At 36.3% G+C, this 21813-nt stretch overlaps 1 protein-coding gene across 3 annotated transcripts in view; it reads right to left on the reverse strand.

Annotated features, from left to right (window-relative positions):
- Positions 1-8437: 8437 nt before the first annotated feature.
- Positions 8438-21813, reverse strand: part of FAP (fibroblast activation protein alpha) — a 98056-nt gene continuing 84680 nt past the window's right edge. Inside the window, exons 30-32 of one of the 3 annotated variants that reach the window (XM_073241557.1) lie at positions 13034-13178; positions 9536-9623; positions 8438-8640 (exon numbers count right to left, since the gene is read on the reverse strand). In XM_073241557.1, coding sequence (XP_073097658.1) covers positions 9613-9623; positions 13034-13178 — 156 coding nt within the window. In that variant the 3' untranslated portion in view covers positions 8438-8640; positions 9536-9612. Of the gene's footprint in view, positions 8641-9535; positions 9624-13033; positions 13179-20580; positions 20973-21813 lie in introns of those variants that run through there. The other 2 variants (XM_073241559.1, XM_073241558.1) reach the window with 2 other exon arrangements.

The following is a 21813-nucleotide window of genomic DNA, read 5'->3' on the forward strand; positions in this document are numbered from 1 at the left end:
ACCAGGGAGCTCTGTAGATGATGTATATATATATATATACCACTTAACACAGCCCCTGGCATCTCAGTAAATTCTCATTCCCAATATCTCACTCCAAAAGTTTTCTTTCCCTCTATCCCACTTGCTTTCTGTTATTTCAAAAGTAACCATTCCAAGTTCTTTCAGGAAATTCCCTCTAGCTCTGTCTCCAGTCCACCAACATTGATTTGTGGGCGTTTCCAACACCATAATGGTAAGCATTCTGAGAAAGCAGAAGCATTCAGACCCCACTGTATAGGCATTGCTCTCCTCTGCAGGGGGGCAAATCAAGTTCCTTAATGCACATGAGTTTTTAGAAGTTAAGACAAACACCAAGTGCAATTTGGACTTTTGGCTTTTATTCCAGTGACTGTCCAAATACCAGCTTCCACTTGGTCTTCAATTCCCATCACTGCAGTTGTTCAGTTATTTATATATGAGGTAGGGGAAGTGGTCACCCTGTATTTATATGATTTGTGTTAAAAAGCTTATACGGAACAAAGCAGTTCTGAGAACTCTCACCTAGAGTTCTCTCATCAGACTGTATGTGGGGCCATGTGGTTGCCAGGGAGCAATGCCACACAATATGATATGCCATCCTGAAAGGTCAGTTTGGATCTATGCAAGTAATTTAGAACATAATTATCATATGGAGTGCAAAAATGTGCATCAAGTTTTAAGATAAAATAGGCACTTATTTAAAGATTTTTTGTTTTCTTTATATTGCTTAGGATCAGGGACACTTCCAGGTGCTCACCGCCTGTGCTGTTGGATGGAGCCACATGCTTAGAAGGGCCCCATGTTTGGCTTTGTGCTCTACTCTTACCATCTTGAAATTGTTCATTTTTGAGCAAAGGATCCACATTTTTGTATTATACTTGTCCTCACAAATTATGTAGCAGATCCTACTTAGAATTTCAACTCACAAAATCATGGGGTTTGGGTTTTTTGTATATTTTCCTTAGCTGTTCAGGATGCTTGGGTTGAAATATTTGAGAACGGTAACAATCCACGTTCACAGTGTACTCTGTTCCAAGACTATAGACGAGGGGAACTATCATGCATTGCTGATAGTAGTACAAAATATTACAATATATTTGGGGGCACAATCTGACAATATTATCAAAGTTACAATAACCTATAACCTTTGTTCTGATAATGCTAAGACTCTATTCTAAAAATTTACTCCATATATATCCCTACTCTACATGTAATGATGTAGGCACAATGTTCTTCATTGCAGCATTGCATACGATACAGAGGAGGACCAACCCAAGAGGCCGTCAAAAGAGAATTGTTTGGAAAAAGAATAAGGAAGCTCTTTCACCAATATGGAAAGACTGTAAGCTATATATATAGAGCAAGCCACCTTTTTTTTTATCAGGAAAGGGAGGAGGACAAATATGTTTACTTTTACTCATCACTGTATTTAAAAAACTTGAAGAAATGCACAAGAAACTAATGGGAATGCTTGCCTGTAGGGGACAGTGTGGAGCAGCGGGGTAGACGGGAACAAAGTACAAAGGATACTTACCAATACATATGTTATGCTTTTGGATGTTTTTTGACCACTTGATTTAATTTTCTATTCAAAATGAAAGAAAAATACAATTTAAAAAGGAACAACAGTACAACCACTTTGGGAAAAGGTTAAACTTTATAGCTCAAGGTATAACTACCTCTGATCTAATAATTCCACTTCTAAGTGTTTTACCTGAGAGGAATGAAATATATATCCACAGAAATATTTGCACAGAAATATTCACAGCAGCTTTATTTACAATAACTCAAGATTGGAAACAAGCAAACTATCCCATGACAAGAGAAAGAATGGACAAATTAGAGCATGGAAGGAATTCATACAAAGGAATACTACTGAATAACCATAACAAAAAGAACCAATAAACAATACTGGCAGTAACATGAATGAATTTCACAGCTACTGTGCTGAGTGAAAGAAGCTGGACACAAAAACTACATAGTATATGAAATCATTTTTAGAATTTCAAGAACAGGCAAAAACTAAGGTTAAAAATACTCAGAACTGTGGTTGTCACTGGGGAGACGGGGGAAAGAGGAAGTCCGGGAGGGAACTTTCTGGGGAGATGGAAATATTCTGTACCCTGAAAGGGGTGTGTGTTACTAAGGTTCATCCATTTGCCAAAATAGTGCAGCTAATATTTATGATTTCAATTCATGTAAATTTTAACTTAGAGAAAAAAACAGTGAAATTTGAAAAGTGGATGTGAGTGGAGGTAAAAATAACACACACGATAGACTATTGATAACTGCTGAAATTGGCTAATGAGTAAATAGGGTTTATTATATGATTCTGCTTACTTTACATATGTTTGAAACTTTCTAAACTATAAAGTTAAATTAAAACAATAATGCTAAGTGTGTGTGGTGGGGCATTAGTACCAACTAATCAATTACTTTGGGAGTTAGAGTTTGATTTTTGGTCTGTAGGACAACATCAAGTGGAATAACATCTGCTTTGGTATTACAGGGGTCCCAGAAGGAAAAGAGAGACAGAGAAAGGGGTAGAAAACTTATGTGAAGAAATAATAGCTGAAAACTTCCCTAGTCTGGGGAAGGAAACAGACATCCAGTTCCAGGATGCACAGAGAGTTCCAAATAAGATGAACCCAAAGAGATCCATGCCAATTTACATTGCATTTAAAATATCAAAAGTTAAACTTACAGAGAGAATGTTAAAAGCAGCTAGAAAAAAAACAACTTTCCATATACAAGGGAATCCCCATAAAACTATCAGCTGAATTTTAAGCAGAAATTTTGCAGGACAGAAGGGAGTAGCATGATATATTCAAGGTGATGAAGGGATAAAAGTTCTAACCAAGAATACCCAGCAAGTTTATTAATCAGAATTGAGGGACAGATAAAGAGTTTTCCATATAAGCAAGGGGTAGGGGAGTTCATCACCACCAAATTGGACTTACAAGAAATGTTAAAGGGACTTCTTTAAGCTGAAAAGAAAAGGCACTAAGTATTAACAAGGAGACATATGATGGTAAAAATCTCACGGCAAATGTAAATATATAGTAAAAGTAGTGGATTGACTAGTTACAGAGCTAATATGAAAGTTAGACAAAAGCAGTAAAATTAACTATAATTATAATAACTAGTTAGGAGATATGCAAAATAAGATGTAAAACATGACATTAAAAACAACATTTGGTGGGGAGTAAAAATGTAGAGTTTTTAGAATGTGCTCAAACTTAACATATCATCAACTTAAAATAGACTTAAATGATAAGATGTTATATGTGAACCTCATGGTAACCACAAAGCAAAAATCTATAGTAGATACACAAAAAAACAATGAGAAAGGAATCTAAATATAACACTAAAGAAAATCACCAAACCACAAGGGAAGAGAGTAAGAGAAGAAGAAACAGAAACTAGAAAAACAGTCAGAAAACAATAAACAAAATGGTAGTAGGAATATACCTATTAATAATTACTTTAAATGTAAATAGACTAAATTCTCCAATCAAAAGACACAGAATAGCTGAATGGATAAAATACAAAATGCATCTATCCATGGCCTACAAGAGACTCATTTCAGATCTAAGTATACATACAGACTGAAAGTGAAGGGATGGAAAAAGGCCATGAAAAGGATGAAAATGGAAGCAAAAAGAAAGCTGATGTAGCTATACTATTAACAGACAGAATAGACTTTAAGACAAAGATGGTAATAAAAGACAAAGCAGAGCATTACATAATGATAAATGAGTCAATGTAGTAAGAAGAAATAACATTTGTAAATATTTATGCACCCAACATAAGAGCATCCAAATACATAAAGCAAGTATTAACAAACTTAAAGGGAGAAATTGACAACAATATGAAAATAATGGGAATGTTAATGCCCCACTTCCATCACTGGACAGATAATCCAGACAGAAAATCTAGAAGGAAACATCAGCCTTAAAAGACACGTCCTATCAGATGAATTTAATAGATATGCACAGACATTCCATCCAAAAGCAGCAGGATATATATTCTTCTCTAGTGCATATAGAACATTCTCCAGGATAGAACATATGTTAGGCCACAAAAGAAGTCTCAATAAATTTAAGATTATTGAAATATCAATAACTTTTTCTGACCATGGTGGTATAAAGCTAGAAATCAATTACAGAAAAAAAACTAGAAAAATCACAAATACATGAAAATTAAACAGAACATCCTGTTGAAAAACCAATGAGTTAATTAAGAAATCAAAGGAGAGAAATAAATTCATGGGAAAAAATGAAAATGGAAATACAACAGTCCAAAATCTATGGGATGAAGCAAAAGCAGTTTTAAGAGGGAAGTGGTAGAGGAAGTTTAAGAGAGAAGGCCTACCTCAAGATACAAGAAAAATCTCAAATAAACAATCTAACTCTACAACTAAGAAAACTAGAACAAGAAGAACAAAAATAGCCCAAAGTTAGCAGAACTAAAGAAATATTAAAGATTCAGACAGAAGTAATTAAAGTATGGACTAAACGACAATAGAAAAGATCAGTGAAACTCAGATCTGAGTCTTTAAAAGAAATAAGCAAAGGTGACAAATCTTTAGCTAAGACTCAGCAAGAAAATAAAAGAGAGAGGGCACAAATAAACAGAATAAAATAAAAGAGAAGTTACCATTGATACCACAGAAATACAAAGGGTCATAAGAGACTACTGTCAAAAAAATATAGGCCAAAAAATTGGACCACTTAGAAGAAATGGGGAAATTCCTACAATCATACAATCTTCCAAAACTAAATCATGAAGAAATAGAAAATCTGAACAGATTGATTACTAGCCAGGAGATTGAAACAGTAATCAAAAACCACCCAACAAACAAAAGTGCAGTACCAGATGGCTTCACTGGTGAATTCTACCAAATTATGTTAAGAGGTCAGCATTACATGATCCCAAAACCAAATTTTTGTATTTGGTTGACTAAATTGTATCACTTGTGAACAATTGACTAAAATTGTATCACTTGTGAACACGGGAGAAACAAAAATCCTCAAAATATTAGCAAACTAAATTCAATGATACAGTAAAAATATCATACATCATCATCAAGTGGGATTTATTCCAGGAATTAAAGGATGGTTCAACATTCACAAATCAAACAATGTGACATGCCACGTTAACAAAATGAAAGATAAAAATTATGTAATTATCTCAATAGATGCAGAAAAAGTATTTGACAAAATTCAACATCCATTTATGATAAAAATTCTCAACAAAGCAAGTATAGAAGGACTGTGTTTCCATACACTAAAGGTTGTCATATATGGCAAATCCACAGTCAGTGTTATACTCAATGGTAAAAAGCTGAAAGTTTTCTTCCTTCCAAGATCAGAAACAGGGCAAGGATGCCCTTGCTCATCATTTTTATTCAAAACAGTATTGAAAGTCCTAGCCACAGCAATTAGACAAGAAAAATAAATAAAAGACATCTAAATTAGGAGAAATAAAATGGTCACTATATACAGATGACATGATACTATATATAAAAAACTTTAAAACTGTTAGAACTAGTAAAGAAACTCAGTAAAGCTGCAGGATACAAAATCAAAATACAGAAATGTTATGTTTCTATACACCAAGAACAAACTATCAGAATGAGAAATCAAGAAAACTATCCCATTTACAATTGTATTAAAGAATAAAATACCTAAGAATAAATTTAACCAAATAGGTGAAAGATCTGCTCATTGAAAACAAGACACTGATGAAAGAAACTGAAGAAGACACAAAGATTGGAAAGATAGCCTGTGCTCATGGATTTATAGGATTAACATTATTAAAATGTTCATACTACCTCGAGCAATCTACTGACAATGCAAGCCCCATCAGAATACCAATGTCATTTTTCACAGATCTAGAACAAATAATCCTAAAACTTGTATGGAACCACAAAATATCCCAAATAGCTGGAGCAATCTTGAGAAAGAACAAAGCTGGTAGTATCAATCTACCTGATTTCAAACTATATTAAAAAGCTATAGCAATCAAAACAGTACGGTATTGGCAAAAACAGACACAGAATAGGGAGTCCAGAAATAAATCATGCATATGTGGTCATCTAAGTTATGACAAGGAAGGCAAGAATATACAACGGGGAAATGACAATATCTTCAATAAATAGCCTTGGGCAAACCTGATGGCCACAATCAAAAGAATGAAGCTAGAGCCCTATCCTACACTTTATATAAAAAACTCAAAATGGATTAAAGACTTGAAAATAAGACCTGAAACCATAAAATTCCTTAGGCAAGAGCAGGAAAAGCAAAAATACACAAAGGGATTACATCAAATTAAAAAGCTGTGCAGTGAAGGAAACCATCCACAAAATGAAAAAGTGACTACTGAATAGGAGAAGATATTTGCAAATCATATATCTGATAAGTGGTCAATACCCAAAATTTATAAAAAACTCATATAGCTCAACAATAAACAACCCAATTAAAAAATGGGCAGAGGATCAGAATAGACATTTTCCCAAAGAAGAGATGCAGATGGCCAATAGGCACATGAAAAGATGTCCAACATAATTAGTAATAATTAATTACAAAAGAGTGATAATTATCAGGGAAGTGTGAATCAAAACCACATTGAGACATCACCTCACATCTGTTAGAATGGATTTTATCAAAAAGACAAGAAATAACAAGTGTTGGAGAAAATGGAGAGAGAAAGAACACTTGTATGCTGTTGGGAATGTAAATCAGTGTAGCCACTATGGAAAACAGTATAGAGATTCCTCAAAAAATTAAAAATGTAACTATTCTAAGATCTAGTTATTCCACTTACGGGTATTTATCCAAAGGATATGAAAACACTATTCATAAAGATATATGCACCCTATGTTCATTATTATATATGATCGTCAAAATATGGAAACAACTTAAGTATCCATCAGTGGATGAATGGACAAAGATGGGGTGCATAATTTTCATATATACCATGGAATAGTATGCAGCCAAAAAAAGGGGGGAAGAAAATCTTGCCATTTGCAACAACATGGATGGATCTTGAGGTCCATGCTAAGTGAAATAAGTCAGAGAAAGACAAATTTGGTATGATTTCACTTATATGTGGAACCTAAAAACCAAACTAAAAAAAACCCCTCAAAGATACAGAAAATAGATTGGTTGTTATCAGAGGACAACAGGGTTGGGTGTGGACAAAATGGGTGATGGGGGTCAATTGTATGGTGATAGTTGGTAACCAGACTTACGGTGGTGATTACTCTGTAGTGCATATGAATATTGAATTTTAATATTGTACACCTGAAATTTGTATAATATTATATAACAATTTTACTTCAATTTAAAAAAAGTTTGATCTTTCAGTTACTAAGTATGAGCTAGGTAAAGTAAATCTGGTTCATAGACATAGGATAGCAACAAGGCTTGGAGGTAAAATCGGAGCACAGGGCATGGCCCATGTAATGGAAAACAACTGCACTGGAGGCAGAGGGAGGGGGCCACCACTCAGAGGTAATGGAATAATAATTACACCTCCCTTTTCAGTATTTTTTAAGGCCTGTCCTCATGGTATGTCCACTCTGTTACATAAGATTAAGTAGTGGCCAGCAAAACTTTCCTTATGAGTTTGAGGTCTGTTTTTGCTGGAGGCAATCCCCTGAATACATCGTGCTGTTCCTATGTTAGAACACTCTTCTCCATGACAACAACCTTCTAAAAATAGGTGTGACCCTTCAGGAGATCTACCAAATAATAAATGATGTATAGCACATGGGAGAAACGTTTACATTAATTGACTTTTTTTTAGCTTTGAATAAAAAAGTATAGAGAGTCATTTAACAATAGCCTTTGAAAATTTAAAAATTGAGTACATAGAATGTGTATATAGACACCAATAATCAGACGCCCTTTACCTCTCTGAGAATGACACGATTGGCTCAGGGACGTAGGGACAAAATAGGAAGAACTTCCTGGGGCAGTTCTGAATTTGCCAGAGGATATGAGAAATGTCCTTACTGCTAGATATTTAAGAAACAGTTTGTGACCTATCCATCTGGAATGATTCTGAGGAAGCCTGCTTGGGGAGGGCGGGGAAGATTCAGTAGTAAGATCAGCGGACAGTCTTCCTGCCCTGAGGCTCTGAGACCCAGTGGACATTGCCCACCCACAAGACTGAGCAGGGGACTTGTGGTATCACAACTTTACATACATTGGTTTTATCTTTTGTTAGATCCCTGCTATAATGAGATGTTTAAAATTGTTCTAAGTTTCAGTTGTTATTTTTATTCATAAAGGGAACAAGAAAGAAAAAGAAAACAAAATCACATTTGTACAAAATAATCTTATCCCATAATTTATAAGCAGAATATATATTTGTATGTATAAATACATATATATCATTGAATACATGTGTTATGCTTCTATTTTTCGCATATTGTAGCTATAAAAAAACAAACCATATGTCATTGCATTTATCCAACCTCTTGCTCATCTGGAAAGACTTTTTTTCTTCAAGCTTCTAAGAGTCTTTAATGTGAACCAATTAAAACATTGCAATTTTTCAAAGCCTTCTGTAAAAGGAAGTAACTTCAGCCATTAGAAAATTAAAATTTGAAATCTGTATAATAAAAAAATGCAAAAAATGCAAAATGGAGTTAGAAACACTTTTTCCTATTAATTATGCCTTGTAATCAGACTTGCCCCCTGCCTGAAACTTGTTCAGTGTTGCCAACTCATATTTTATCAGCTGTATTATAAAGATATGCTCAGTGTGTGTGTGTGTGTGTGTGTGTGTGTGTGTGTGTGTGTGTGTGTGTTTTGGTGATACTGAACTGATGTTTGGAGAGGAAGATAATTTATAAAGCCCTCTAGGCTATTATCCTATTTTTAAGTAGAATTTTAGCTAATTTTTGGAATTCAATTTTTGGCTATTTTTTTCTTCAAACATAGAGAATTAATTTCTGCAATTTCATTTTGTTATAAATTACCCAAAGTAGTTGCTTTCTGCATTCAGAAACAGTTCTGTAGTCAGGAATTTCTCAGTACTGTGTTCTGATCCTGAAGTTTTCTTGTTGAAAGTAAATAATTTTTGTGGCCACATTTTCAGAGGAGGCAAACACTGATTTTTCACTTCAATTATTATAAAAGCCTTCCTGTCTTCAAAGAGTACACTACCTTATTAACTGTGAACGCTTCCTAATGCTAAGGCAAGTAGATTCTCCGTTTCTTACAAATCTGGTCCATGCTCATCAGCATCCTCCTCCATAAAAACTAATCATCTAAATTCTAGAAGTCAAAGACCACGCATGGATCATGAATCCTTTTACTTTTACACCCCTTTCTATCAATACTAATAATAATGTATAGCAAAAATGGTGATTCAATGAATAGCTTAAATGTTTGTTTGATTTTTTTTGGCACTTATCCTACATAAATATATCATTTAGGCAGTTGACACTGATGAAAATGATAAAGTATAAATCACAATTTCAGCACTGCATTTGACTACATACCTGGTGAAAGTGTAATAGCCATTGATTCCAGTGGTCAGCATGTAGTGCCAACATCTGATTAGGTAATCACTTTTTTTTTAGTTTTCACCTAGAAGTCATATAGATAATTATAGGAAACAGATTTAGAAAATAGTAATTTGAATGGAATAGAAAATACTTCTATTGTTTAATGACAAATTTTTTAACACTTCAAGAATGAGGAGTAAGTCCCTTAAAATAATACATATTGCTCCCATTTATTGAATGCCTATTTTAAGCAAAGCTCTCTGAATACATTATTGTCTAATCCTTACAATACACAGTAAGTTCAAGTAAGTTCAATGTTTTTGCATCATTTAACAAATAATGAGATGAGGCTTAGAATAGGCAACCAAGTTGCTTAAAGCCAAATCTGGATTGAATCTAGACCATGCTGCCTTTATAGAGCAAGGCTCTGCAAAACAGTGGTGAGAGTCCAGGCAGAATCTCCTAATCTACTTGATAGTCTGCATTGACAGCTCTCTGAATCCATTCACAGATGCCAGATGGCTGAGATAGCTAAGACATCTAAAAATTAAACCATTGGCAATTCCAGGTATTTTATAGTTGAGCTTTTATTTTTAAAGTGTATGATTCAGGGATTTTTAGGCTAGTCACAGTGTTGTATAACCATCATCACTGTCTACTGCCAGAAATTTTTCATCTCCCCCTAAAAGAAGCCCTGCCTCCATTAGCAGTTGCTGCTCATTGCCCCTCCCCCACCCTGGATGACCTCTCATCTTCTCTTTTTACATACTGCACACTCCATACATTTCATATAAATGGGATCACTCAATATGTGGCCTTTTCCATCTGACTTTTTTACTCAGCATATTTTTAAGGTTCATCAATGTTGTAGATTGAATAGGTACTTTGTTCCTCTAGACTGAATAATATTCCATAATATGCACATACCACAAACTGTTCATCAGCTGATGGACCTTTGGGTTTGCTTCCACTTCTGGGCTTTATGACTAATACTGTTATGAACATTCAAATAGAAGTTTTTGTCTGGACTATGTTTTTAATTCTCTTAGGTAAGGTAGAATTCTAGGAATCCCAAAGAATTTTAGAAGTAGAATTGCTGAATTATATAATAATTCTATGTTTAACTTTTTGAGGGACTGCCAAACTGCCTTCACAGAACAAATTGATCTTGGAGATTCTCTTTTTAAAGATCTAGATCCATGAGCTTTGGATATGTCTGTCATACAACTGACTCTTCACCCTTCCAAACAGCTGCAGGTTTCACTTCCTGATGAAGAAGCTGGGGACAATCAAAGAGCCTAGGACACAGGGCAGGGCATCAGAGTGGGACAGGCCTTGGCAAAGAAGATACCATTCGGATGGTTCTCTCTACATTGATGTGAAAGCAGAATGGGAGTGGCAAAGAAAGAGGCTGCCTGAGGTTAGGTATATGAAAATCACTTTCAAAGAGCTGTTGTTCTGGCTGTAAAAAGTTGAAGAGCAGAATTTGATAGTCCAACAAGGGAATTTCTGATATTTGAAAGGTCTCAGGGTTTTGCACGGCTCCTGAGGCATAGGGTATGGATCTGTGGTGACTGAGGGGGGTGAATCCTCTGGGTTTCCTCTCTTCTGTGTCCAAAGGTGTGGTGGTGTCAATGGCAACTGGTTAAAATAGGTTGTATAACAGAATTTAATTTTCTAAAATTGAGAATGAAAATATTCCTTCTACTGGCAATGGAGATGGATCAAATAATATTTACGGAGCACTCAAGAGTCTAACCTCCTAGAATGTATTCTTTGCTTATATCAAAAGCTTGAGTTAATTTATTCTAGAAAGGCCATCATTGTTATAGATTACTTATACTGAAAATCAGTACAAGTAGTTTTTTAGAACAGATTTTTAAAAAACTTATTGAGACAAAATTCACAGGACAAAATCAAGCCTTTCATAGTGAACAATTCAGTGGTATTTAGTGCGTTCACGATGTCGTGCAACTCCCACCTTCACCTAGTACCGCATTTCCATCACTGCAAAATAAAATACTCTGTTAAGCAGGTTCTCTTCACTTTCCCCTTCCTCAATCCTGTGGCAACCACCAGTCTGTATTCTATCTCTATGGATTTTCCTATTCTGAAAATGTCATATAAATGGAATCATACAGCAGCCTTTTGTGTCTGGTTTCTTTTATGTAACATGTTTTTGAGGTTCATTCACATTGTAGCATCAATCAGTACTTTATTCCTTTTTACAGGTGAATAATATTCCACTGCGTATTTATACTTCAATTTGTTCATCCATTCATCTGCTGATGGTTACATGGGCTGTGTCAGCTTTTGACTATTATAATTAGTGCTTCAATGAACATGCCTGTACATGTATTTGTTTGAGAACCTATTTCCAGTTCTTTCGAGTATTTCCCTAGGAGTGGAACTGCTAGATTGTGTGGTAATTCTATGTTCAACTTTTTGAAGAACTGCTGAACAATTTTTCAAAGTAGTCAAGCATTTTACATTTCCACCAGCAATGTATGAGGGTTCCAATTTATCCACATCCTTGAGAATACTTAAAAAAAAATTTTTTTATAGCAATCTTTGAAAGTATGGTGTATCAATGAGGTTTAAATTTGCATTTCCTAATCACTAAGATATTGAGCATCTTTTATATGCTTGTTGGTCACTTGTTTATCTTCCTTGGAGAAATGTCTATTCAAGTCTTTTGTACATTTTAAATTGTGTTATTGGATTATAATAGTTCCTTGTATATATTAGATACTGGACCCTACAAATAATGTTATATATACACATAAAAAATACATACACACATATACATGGCATATTATACATATAAAATACATATATAATGCACATAAATTTTTTTTCAAAAATGAGTAAAATTTCAATAGAAAATATTATATACATTTTAATAAATTATAAATCTCAATAAATTGCAAAGTTTCCATGACTTTACTAATAATTTTCTGAGAAATATGATACAAGATGTAAATATTGAGTAGCCATTTATAAGATTTACCTCGTTTTTAACATTTTGTAAATGATAAGTTCCTACTATTTGTTAAGAGGAAATACTATGCCAAAGACCCTAGGTCTACATCGGAGAACCGATAATAGGGTTTCCTGTAGCAGGTTTCACTAGGCATGGCTTCTTCACCAAAGGTTATGAAAATAATATATCATGGCTCTTGATACTGTACTTGAAAAATTAAGTAATAAAAGTAGTCTGGGTATTCTGACAGTACCAGTCAATGTGGAGGCACACAGGATTTTTTTGTAAAACATACATTGGTCTCCACTAACTAAAACAAGGTAGAGATTCAAAATAAAAGTATTTTACATGGAATCTTTAAAATCTTACTTTTTGTTTTTCCAAAAACCTAATCTGCAGGAATAAAACCTCAGGTTTCCACTTGCATTGTTCTTTACTTGCAGAGCCTCTGCCTTCGCAGTCTGAGTGCCATTGGCAAGACACGGCCAATGCCAATTTGGGGACCATACCTGCATGAAATCTTAGGAGCTTCCCCACATCTTGACGCCTTCCGTAGCTCCATGGCCATGGTATGGGAGTTGGTGGAGACAGGTCTTGGAAGCCACAGAGCAGGGATAACATTAGAGAGAAGACATCCAGAATCCAGAAGAAATACTGCTAAGTGGAGAAGAAGTGACACGGAGATTAGAAACCTGATGTCATTTTGTGGCCAGTCCTGGGTTGGACTTACATATTGATGGTTTGCCTCAAAAAGTATTGCTGAGGCCAGAAATAAGTTGCAAACCATATATAAGTCACTAATTATAAGGCGGGCACAGAACTCCATTTTCAAAGCCACCCTACAAATGTTTTTTTAAATAAACAGTCACTTATCGTTTACTTCATTAACTGTGCTTAAATTCTAATAACGACTGACAAGGGCCTGCTGCCAGGGTCGTGTTTACTTATACTCTGTATTGAATATTTGATTAATGATGGTAATATGGAAGAAAGCCATCTGAAAAGGCACCCCACGTACTCCCGGAATACCTGGCCAAGGGCACCCACGGCCTGTATGACGTAGAGGTATAGCAGTGGAAGGAAGACAAGGGTCCAGCGGACCTGAGCCTAGGAAATCTTACGCAAGTTCCATAACTTGCACTTCATTTTTCTAATCAGAAATATACGTTATTAGAGTTTTTAATTTGCAGAGTTTAGAGAACTATAATGGAATAATGTGTGTGTGTGGACTACTTGGTATATAATTGGCATAAAAAAAAGGTGACTGAATTATTACCTAAAATAGAAATTGATAACCACAGGTCAAATCTGGCACATGGATGAGTCTTCTTTACTCGTAAGTTAGTTTTCAAGAATTCAGAATTGAAAGAGAGTTTACACTTTAAAGTCATTTTATGGTTTTTCTAGACAAAAGTCAGGCTGGGAAACAACAGGCCCGTATTTCCACATGGCAACAAGTTGAACCAGGAGTTGTTACCTGGTTAGAAATATGGGCGCACCAGAGTCCTTAGGTTGGCAGAGACCTTGCTGACCCCCTGATTGCTCTGCTTCATTCATTCTGATGTCTTGGCTGGCCTTAGAGCTGCTTTGGAGTGGGAACTCTACTCCAGGGCAGCTGTTACATTTGCCCAATGCAAGGTTTTCAACTATCAATGTAATTCATGTAAAATCTGTCTCATCAAAGAAGATAACTGAGATAATGGTGAGGGCAATTCCTTCGAGACTGTTATCATACCATCATCAAGCAAGATGTCATAGTATGTCCCTGGCCTCAATTTTACTATCTAAGTGAGGGAGAACTTGTCAACCTCAGTATTTCTAGGGGATATAAGATTGTCATCCCACCCCATCTCTGTAGTTAGAGCCTCAAAAGAGACCAGGAGGATTCTATATTGAAACAGAAGTCCTCAGTGTAACCATTGTACTTGCAGAAGATGAAATGCAGGGGAAAGAAGAGTGAATCCAAACAGAATTGACTCCTATTATCCAAGCTATAGGCCTCTGTTTTTGGAAGATGATTTAGGGATTAGGAACTACTTTGCATTATCACCTGATGGAACACAGAAGAATTCTTAGGGCTTGCAAAGCCATGGGTCTAGCCCACTGATTGTGGTAGACAGATGAAAGGAATCTCAGGAAGAAAGGAGCTTTCCAAATCACAAGGATTAGAATTCAGTTCTTTTGATTCTGTTTGGCAATTTGGCAGATCAACAAGGCCACACTTGACTCTGTCCAGGGGATCCTAGAAAGTCCAATTCACCCCATGTGTAATGGTCAATTAGAAGAATGTGATCTAAAATGTACAGTTTTTGGAAAATGTATTAGACTGGTTTATTTTTGATGACTCCAAGTTTATAATCTGAGCTTAAAAAGGCCAACAAACCAATCTTTCAGGGTTTGAATGTATGACCTTTCTGATCAGGAGACAGAAAGAGTAGAAGGCATGAGTAGCCAGCTTTACAATGTGAAAGAAACCACAAACACTTTAAATAGATTTATTAAGCAAAACAAATTTTTTTAATAAGCTGGTGGAGTGGTCATAGCATACCAGAGATTTATTTCACTTTTTCCAGTCTGAACATTTTGTGCCAAGTTTCCTCAGTCTGCATTGTCCTGGTGACTCATCTAAAGACAGCAAATATCAAAGGTAGGACAGTGCAGTGGGTTTTGTTTCCATTTCCTAATCCAAATTATTTTTGTTTCAAAGACCAGCATTTTTTTAGGTCTCTGGCTAAGATTCATGTCCTTCCCAGCCCTTTCCTCCCAACTGTGGGTCACTTGCTACTCAGAGATTTTCTTTCTCTTTGCTTTGAGGGGGAAACAGTAAGTTCCTACTACCTACTAAGTCTCAGAAATGATGGGGTGTATTTCCACTGTGTGATCACACATCAGTATCCTAGTTTCATGGGCTTCCCATCCCAGAACCTGGGAATACATTCAGCAAGTATTTATCAAGCTCTTTCTCCCTTATTCCAGTGGCTGTCTAGGCCCTGGACATAGAGATGTGAAAAGTTAGCCAGGGTCACTGTCCAGAGAAACTTCTATTACAATGGGAGAAAGAGGTAACAAGCACATACATAAATAAAATAATTTCTGATGCTTATAGGTGCTACTAAGAAAACAAAATTAGATAATGTTGTTAGAAGTCTCTGGCTGTGGTAGAAGCACATTAAATCTAGTGCCCAGAGAAGTTCTCTCGAAGGTGGTGACACTTGATCTGAGACTTAAATGACAAGAACACAGACAAGTGAAAATTTGAAAATTCTCGGCGCTGAAACAGAAGAAGCTTTCTGCACAAAAATCCAGAAAGGAGGCCAGTGTGGCCGGAGCCCAGGAGTCAATGGGAGAGTGGAGGAGACAGGGCCAGCCTTCCACGCTGTGCGTGAAGCTGGGTGGGTGAACTGTACTTGTCCTTCAATCACGCGTTTCCCTGGAGGTCTGCCTTCCCCAAAGGTGTTCTGTCACCACGGTCAATGGGCTTCCTTGGACACTCATGGCTTCTATTTTGGTTATTCTTAAAAGGCTGCACTGGTTCAGAAAAGATAGAGATTCATTGATAAGTGCTAATTCTGATATACTAAATTCACTGATATGGGAAAAGAAATGATTTGCTTCTGACTCAGACCATTAATTTCTTAAGAATTAACTTATTGAAAATGTCATTTAAAAAGTGATTTACTTTATGTATATAGCAACCCCCTACAAAATACTTACTGTAGGCCAGACATTGTTAGGTGTATGAATAACAACTAATTGAAACTCCAATTAACTCTAGGAGTAGGAATTATTTTTATCCCCCACTTCACAAATAGGGAAACTGAAGCAGACGTAAGTATGAAAATTACACAGCTAGTATGTTCCTGACATAGGATTCAAACCAGGTAGCCTGACTTTAGTATCCATGCCTTTACCCGTTCCAGCCCACTCCCTCTAAAATCCATTACAATGAACATATTATATTTAAAAGACTTGACATATGAGCTATCTTGTATTTCATTCAGAAAGAAGGTATTTATAAATATTGCAAAGTATGACTTTGATCTACTAAAGAAAATAAGAGAGCAGACCTGTTTCCTGTTGATATATAAAGCATCATCACTTTTTATCATCTCTTGAGGCTGGAAGTTTAGCTTAGTGCCTGTGTGATAAAAGCAAATTTTATGACATATCTAAAATTTCTATTATGTTCATGAATATCTATCTGCAAGGATGTTTCAATAACAAACTCACTATGTATGAATGGAGAGCAGGTTTTGAACATACAAATAATTTTTATATCATTTTAAATGTGTCATGAAGACATTTATTTCAGAAATTCACCCTCTGTGACAGTGAGAAAAATTCCTGTCCCCAATATATATATAATGAAGGGCTAGCAAAGATGCTCCTGTCTTGCTTGTCAGTGAGCAGTACTTATGAAAGAAGGAAGATGAATTGTCAAATCTTTGTGGCATGTCGGCTTGATTACTGCTTTTATTCACAGGATACAGACTTTGTATAACCATAGTGTGAAGGATTTAATGCTGCACCAATGAGTATTTGGTAAAACATACACTGTCAAAGCAATTTTTCTTAAGTAGCGTTAAGTAATGGAGCATTAATTAGAGGCCAACAGAGTAAAATCACACTGCTCTAGCTTGCCAAAGACATTACCTGTGCGTCAAAAAAAGTGTTTATGACCAGCATGTTAGCATCGCATGCCAGTAATCTGAGCAGGTGGTCATTAGAGACTTCTGCTAGGAGCCAGATCGTTTTCCCCATGAATCGCTTGGTAAGGTCCAGGCACTTATTTCTCCCTGAATGAGAAAGTATTCTACTTCAAATTGCCAAGGTACCTCTCCATAATGGCAAGGAAGTGTTTTAGCGGTTCTTTACAAGCTAGAATGATTTACTGTGTTCAGAAATTTTTGATCTGTTTTATTGGTTAAACTCAAAATATCTGCTTTATTGGATAAATTTAACATATCTGTTAGATGCCTTCTTTCTACTTTACAAACAGCGTAATTGAAAGCATTGTTTTGGTAGTCTTCTCAGAGGACCACATAATCACAATTTAAATTAGCCATAATTTATTTTACATTTGCTTATTTTACTGTTAACTTTCCCAGAACTGTATTTTTTTTTTTACAATTAGAACATCTGAATTGTAATTACATTACCATCAAGAAGCTCATTAAAGTCACTTAATTGGCAACATTTCCAAAAAAACCTTAGCTGGGTTTAATATATTTTAAAGAGTTACTGTCAAAGTATAATTTCACCATTACAAACAGCTTGGCAACAACATTTGCATAAAGATCTGTCAGTTTCTGAAAAATGCTCAAATGTTGGGAAAATCAGATTCGTTAAGTCGCCTTTACTGAAAGAGTCTAGAAATGGAGAAATTGTCATATATATTCATATTTGCAACCCCTGCAGTTCCCAGAACACTGCCACGTACAACATAGGTATTGAAAAATGTTTCTTGAGGATGAAATAAAGAAAATAAATTACACATTTTGTATTTCTGGATTTTCAAAAGAACTTAAACCTCAATCAAAGTTTCCTCATTTGTGTTAAATTTAACAAAATACCCATTTTCTTGCTGCTTCTTTGTCATTCACTCTAAGAAATATTGGATGGTCACTTAGAATTTTGGAACCTTTTAAAATAGCTTTAAGGACAGCATAGTGGTACCAAATTTGAGATTATTTTTTGAGATGGTATAATTTTGTGACAGTTTCCCTCTTATACATACTAGAATTTTATACCTAGAGCACTGATCTCATTTGAATTTACATTGTAGTTATATTCATTTCTCACCTTTACAAGACTTTAAGTTCCTGCCTATAGACATGCATCCTGCTACATTTTTTTTTGGAAGGGGGGAGTCACCTATAGTACCTAAAACAGTGGCATGCAATTATATTTGTCAAATGAAAGCATGCAAATCTCAAGTTTGTGATCTATGAAGAATGATTATAGTTCGCAGCATTAATTAAGGTATTTGGAGATTGTCCTTCCAAATATCTCATACCAAGAACATAATGTGGTAAAGGATAATTACTACAACTTGCTTCCTACAAATAGAGAAGATAAGATATTTAAAAATCATCCCTTTTAGTTTGATATTTTCTACTAAAATCTTTCCTTTTTGTCATTTATGTATCTTATATCTTCCAAACCAAAAGAAGAATCTAGCAGAATGTACAAAATGTGAACATTGAAAAATAAACCCTGCCTTTTAAATTGCTACCTTGCCATCACTGTTTCTTCAAAATGTTGCAGTGTCTGGTGTATAGACAGACTCAATAAATGTTTGTTGAATGAATGAATAAATACATAAACACATGTTGACAACCCTGAGGAGCACCTGGCTGATTCTACCTAAGGGGGTCAGGGAAGGCTTCATCAATAGTAATATAGAGTAATATAATAATGTAGTATTCCATGAACACAGGTGTTCACTCATGTATCGGGTGGTGAACTGTACCACATGCTAAATTCCAAGATACAGTCATGAAGATTCTTCTGGGATAGCGCCACCCAATAGCACTTGCTGTAATGATGGAAATGCTGTACACCTAATACCTACAATATTATTTTTTAGATGCATTAAGAATTACTGGAACTTTCTGCATGGGAAAGTGATGCAGTTAGATTTGTCTTGTAGAAGTTGCCTCTGTGGCAGCAGGATCAAAGGCATGAGGCTGGAGACTCCTTATTACATTAATATAGTAAAGGCTGGCTTCATGTATTCCACAAAGGCAGAAAAGAAGGTAGAGTAGCAAGATGTTCTTAGTATTTGTAATTGCCCCCTTGTCTCTCTAGATAGAATATTAGGAAATAACTGTTGGTTGTTCTCTTCTTCTTAGTTGGAATGAATGATGAGAACATTTTGAGAAATCTGGGTTTGCGTCACAGGTTGCCCCACGCAGAACAGAAAGGGAAGCTAATCATTCTCTCCCACCCTCGCTGTCAGCAGTTGCCCGGATGTGGAGACAAGGGGCTGTGGCCAGTCCTGAATCTGTGAGTCTTGAGCAGGCTCCCTGACCACTGCAGAGCACCTGCACCTGAAGGGTCAGGCGGGGCCACGTGGCCTGAGTGGGAGGCAGATTTCAGCAAGCGCTAGTGGAATGAGTGCCAGACTAAGAAGTGCCTGAAAACTCTCGAGGCGCCCGTGGTCTGTGTGCCCTTCGAGGCCATTCTGGCTGTGATGCTCCAGGCCTAGACTGGTGCTTCCGGCTGCAGAACATGAGAGAAGGCATGGGGCCTTCTACCCACCACCGGGGCAATCACGCCAGGGATAGGGAAATCATCTGGGGCAATCCGTGCTGGGAAACGTGCCAGCGAAAATCCCCTAGGCGGTGGCTTCATGGAGACTTCCAGCACTCATTTAAGAAATGTCCTCTGGTGCCCTGGTGTAGATTTTTTAAATTCTGTGGCAATCACAGAGATGGCAAGCCACCCGTAAGTTTCTCGTTGATGGGAACAGTTACTACCTTTGGCATTACAGGTATTAGAGCTTTATTTGGTTTTCATTTTCAAAATGATCTCTATTACTTAGAACCAAAAACCCCAGAAAAATTTCATATAACAATTTTCCTCTCCAACTAGTGACATCCATTTAATTTACCCTTTGCTTTAGTTTGGTGTGGGTTTACCGACCTGAGGGCAGTTATCATTACTAATTCTAAAACGGGATGTAAAATAGGAATATTTCCAAATTTGAAGCATTTCTTAAAAGGAGCCTGAATTCAAAATTCCAACTTCACCTTTATCCAATGCTGTTGGTAATGCTGAAGAAATACTCAGGGGGAAATTGAATAAACATTGAGTGCTGCCTTCAGGGTACCTCCACAAAGTGCATCTCAAACTTGATTTCTGAACAATACTTTTTCCTACTCTGAGCCATTCATGCCAGCATTTGGAGTTCTAACTACAAAAATCCAAAACAGCTTCTAGATTCTCCTCCTCCATGACCCCCCTAACATCATTCCTGTACTTCCCTAGAACAAGCATTTCTTCCTGGGATAGAAACTGGAACCTGAAATTAATGCACAGGGAGAAAACAAGAGCCCTTTAACTTCTGACTTTATTTAATTCCTCAAATGAACAGGGGAAAACGCGGTTCATGTCCAAAGCACAAGGCATGGTTTTTTTCGCCTCTTCCACAGAGTGTGAGAAAATGTAAACAATATTTAGGTTGAACTTCTGAGTCCTCCTAATTTCTTGCCAGCCTTTAGAACAACATCCGTTTGTTTGTTTACACCAACATTTAACAGCATAAAAAGTAAAACAAGCAAATGGTCTGAGGCATTTATAAGCAGTGTTCAGATTGTGGTCCAGCTTGGCTCCGCACCATTTTTAGTCTGACAAAGAAAAACATTGCTTTAGGAAGTGGGTCATGTGGGTGTATAAGTGCTTCGTGGACAGGCCGGAGATGCCGTGGTTCTGGTCGGAGTACCACTGAAACACAAGGGGAAGGAGCCTGTTTGAGTCCCGCAGCCACGCATAATGCCTTTAGCTTTGACTTTTTTAGGCCCTCAGGACCTTGTAATTTTTCTAATATTATGGTTGAAATTCTACCCAAGAACACTTGAATAAATAATAGTTTACATGCACTGGTTTAGAACAGGAAGATTGGAAGACCTTTTGTTAACCTTCCCTACTGTTTCATATTCTTTAAACTTACAGAGCTTGGTGGCCAGCATCCTGGGGCATCAGAAATCGGGCACAGGTCGCAGAGCTGGTGCGCTTAACCTATTGCTTGACTTCTCTGGAGCTTGGTTTCCTTATTTGAATAATGAGGGGACTGGATTTGATTTTCTCTAAGGCTCCTTCTAGCTCCAAAATCCCACAAGGCTTTTGGCCTCTGAATCTAATTCCTCTCTAATGTGGAAAATCTACAACACATAGAAGAGTAGCCTTGTTTAGGAGCTAAAAATAGTATCATTAAAAAAAACGAAAACCAGAAGATGATATGGTAGATGTAAACGTTATTATTGGAGAGATGCTAGTACGATTATTGTTTTTACTGAAGAAAGGTGGCTGGTGGTCCTGATGTAATAAAAACATACTTACAAGTTGAATTTCCTTGGGATCATAGTGAGAAAAAAAAAAGACCAGAAAAATCTCATCTTACCTTTTATAAACTATCTTAAAAAACCATATTTCTAAAAGATGGGGGTTTCCATTTCTGGGTTCTTGTTCAAGATAAGCCAGTGAGGGAGATTTCTGCTCATAGAAGAGGGGGAAGAACAGCTGTCAGGGATTGTCGCCCTTGCCTTGTTTTCCTGTTTCCATTTCC

Source organism: Manis javanica, chromosome 7 (assembly GCF_040802235.1).
Source record: "Manis javanica isolate MJ-LG chromosome 7, MJ_LKY, whole genome shotgun sequence".
Lineage (NCBI taxonomy): Eukaryota > Metazoa > Chordata > Mammalia > Pholidota > Manidae > Manis > Manis javanica.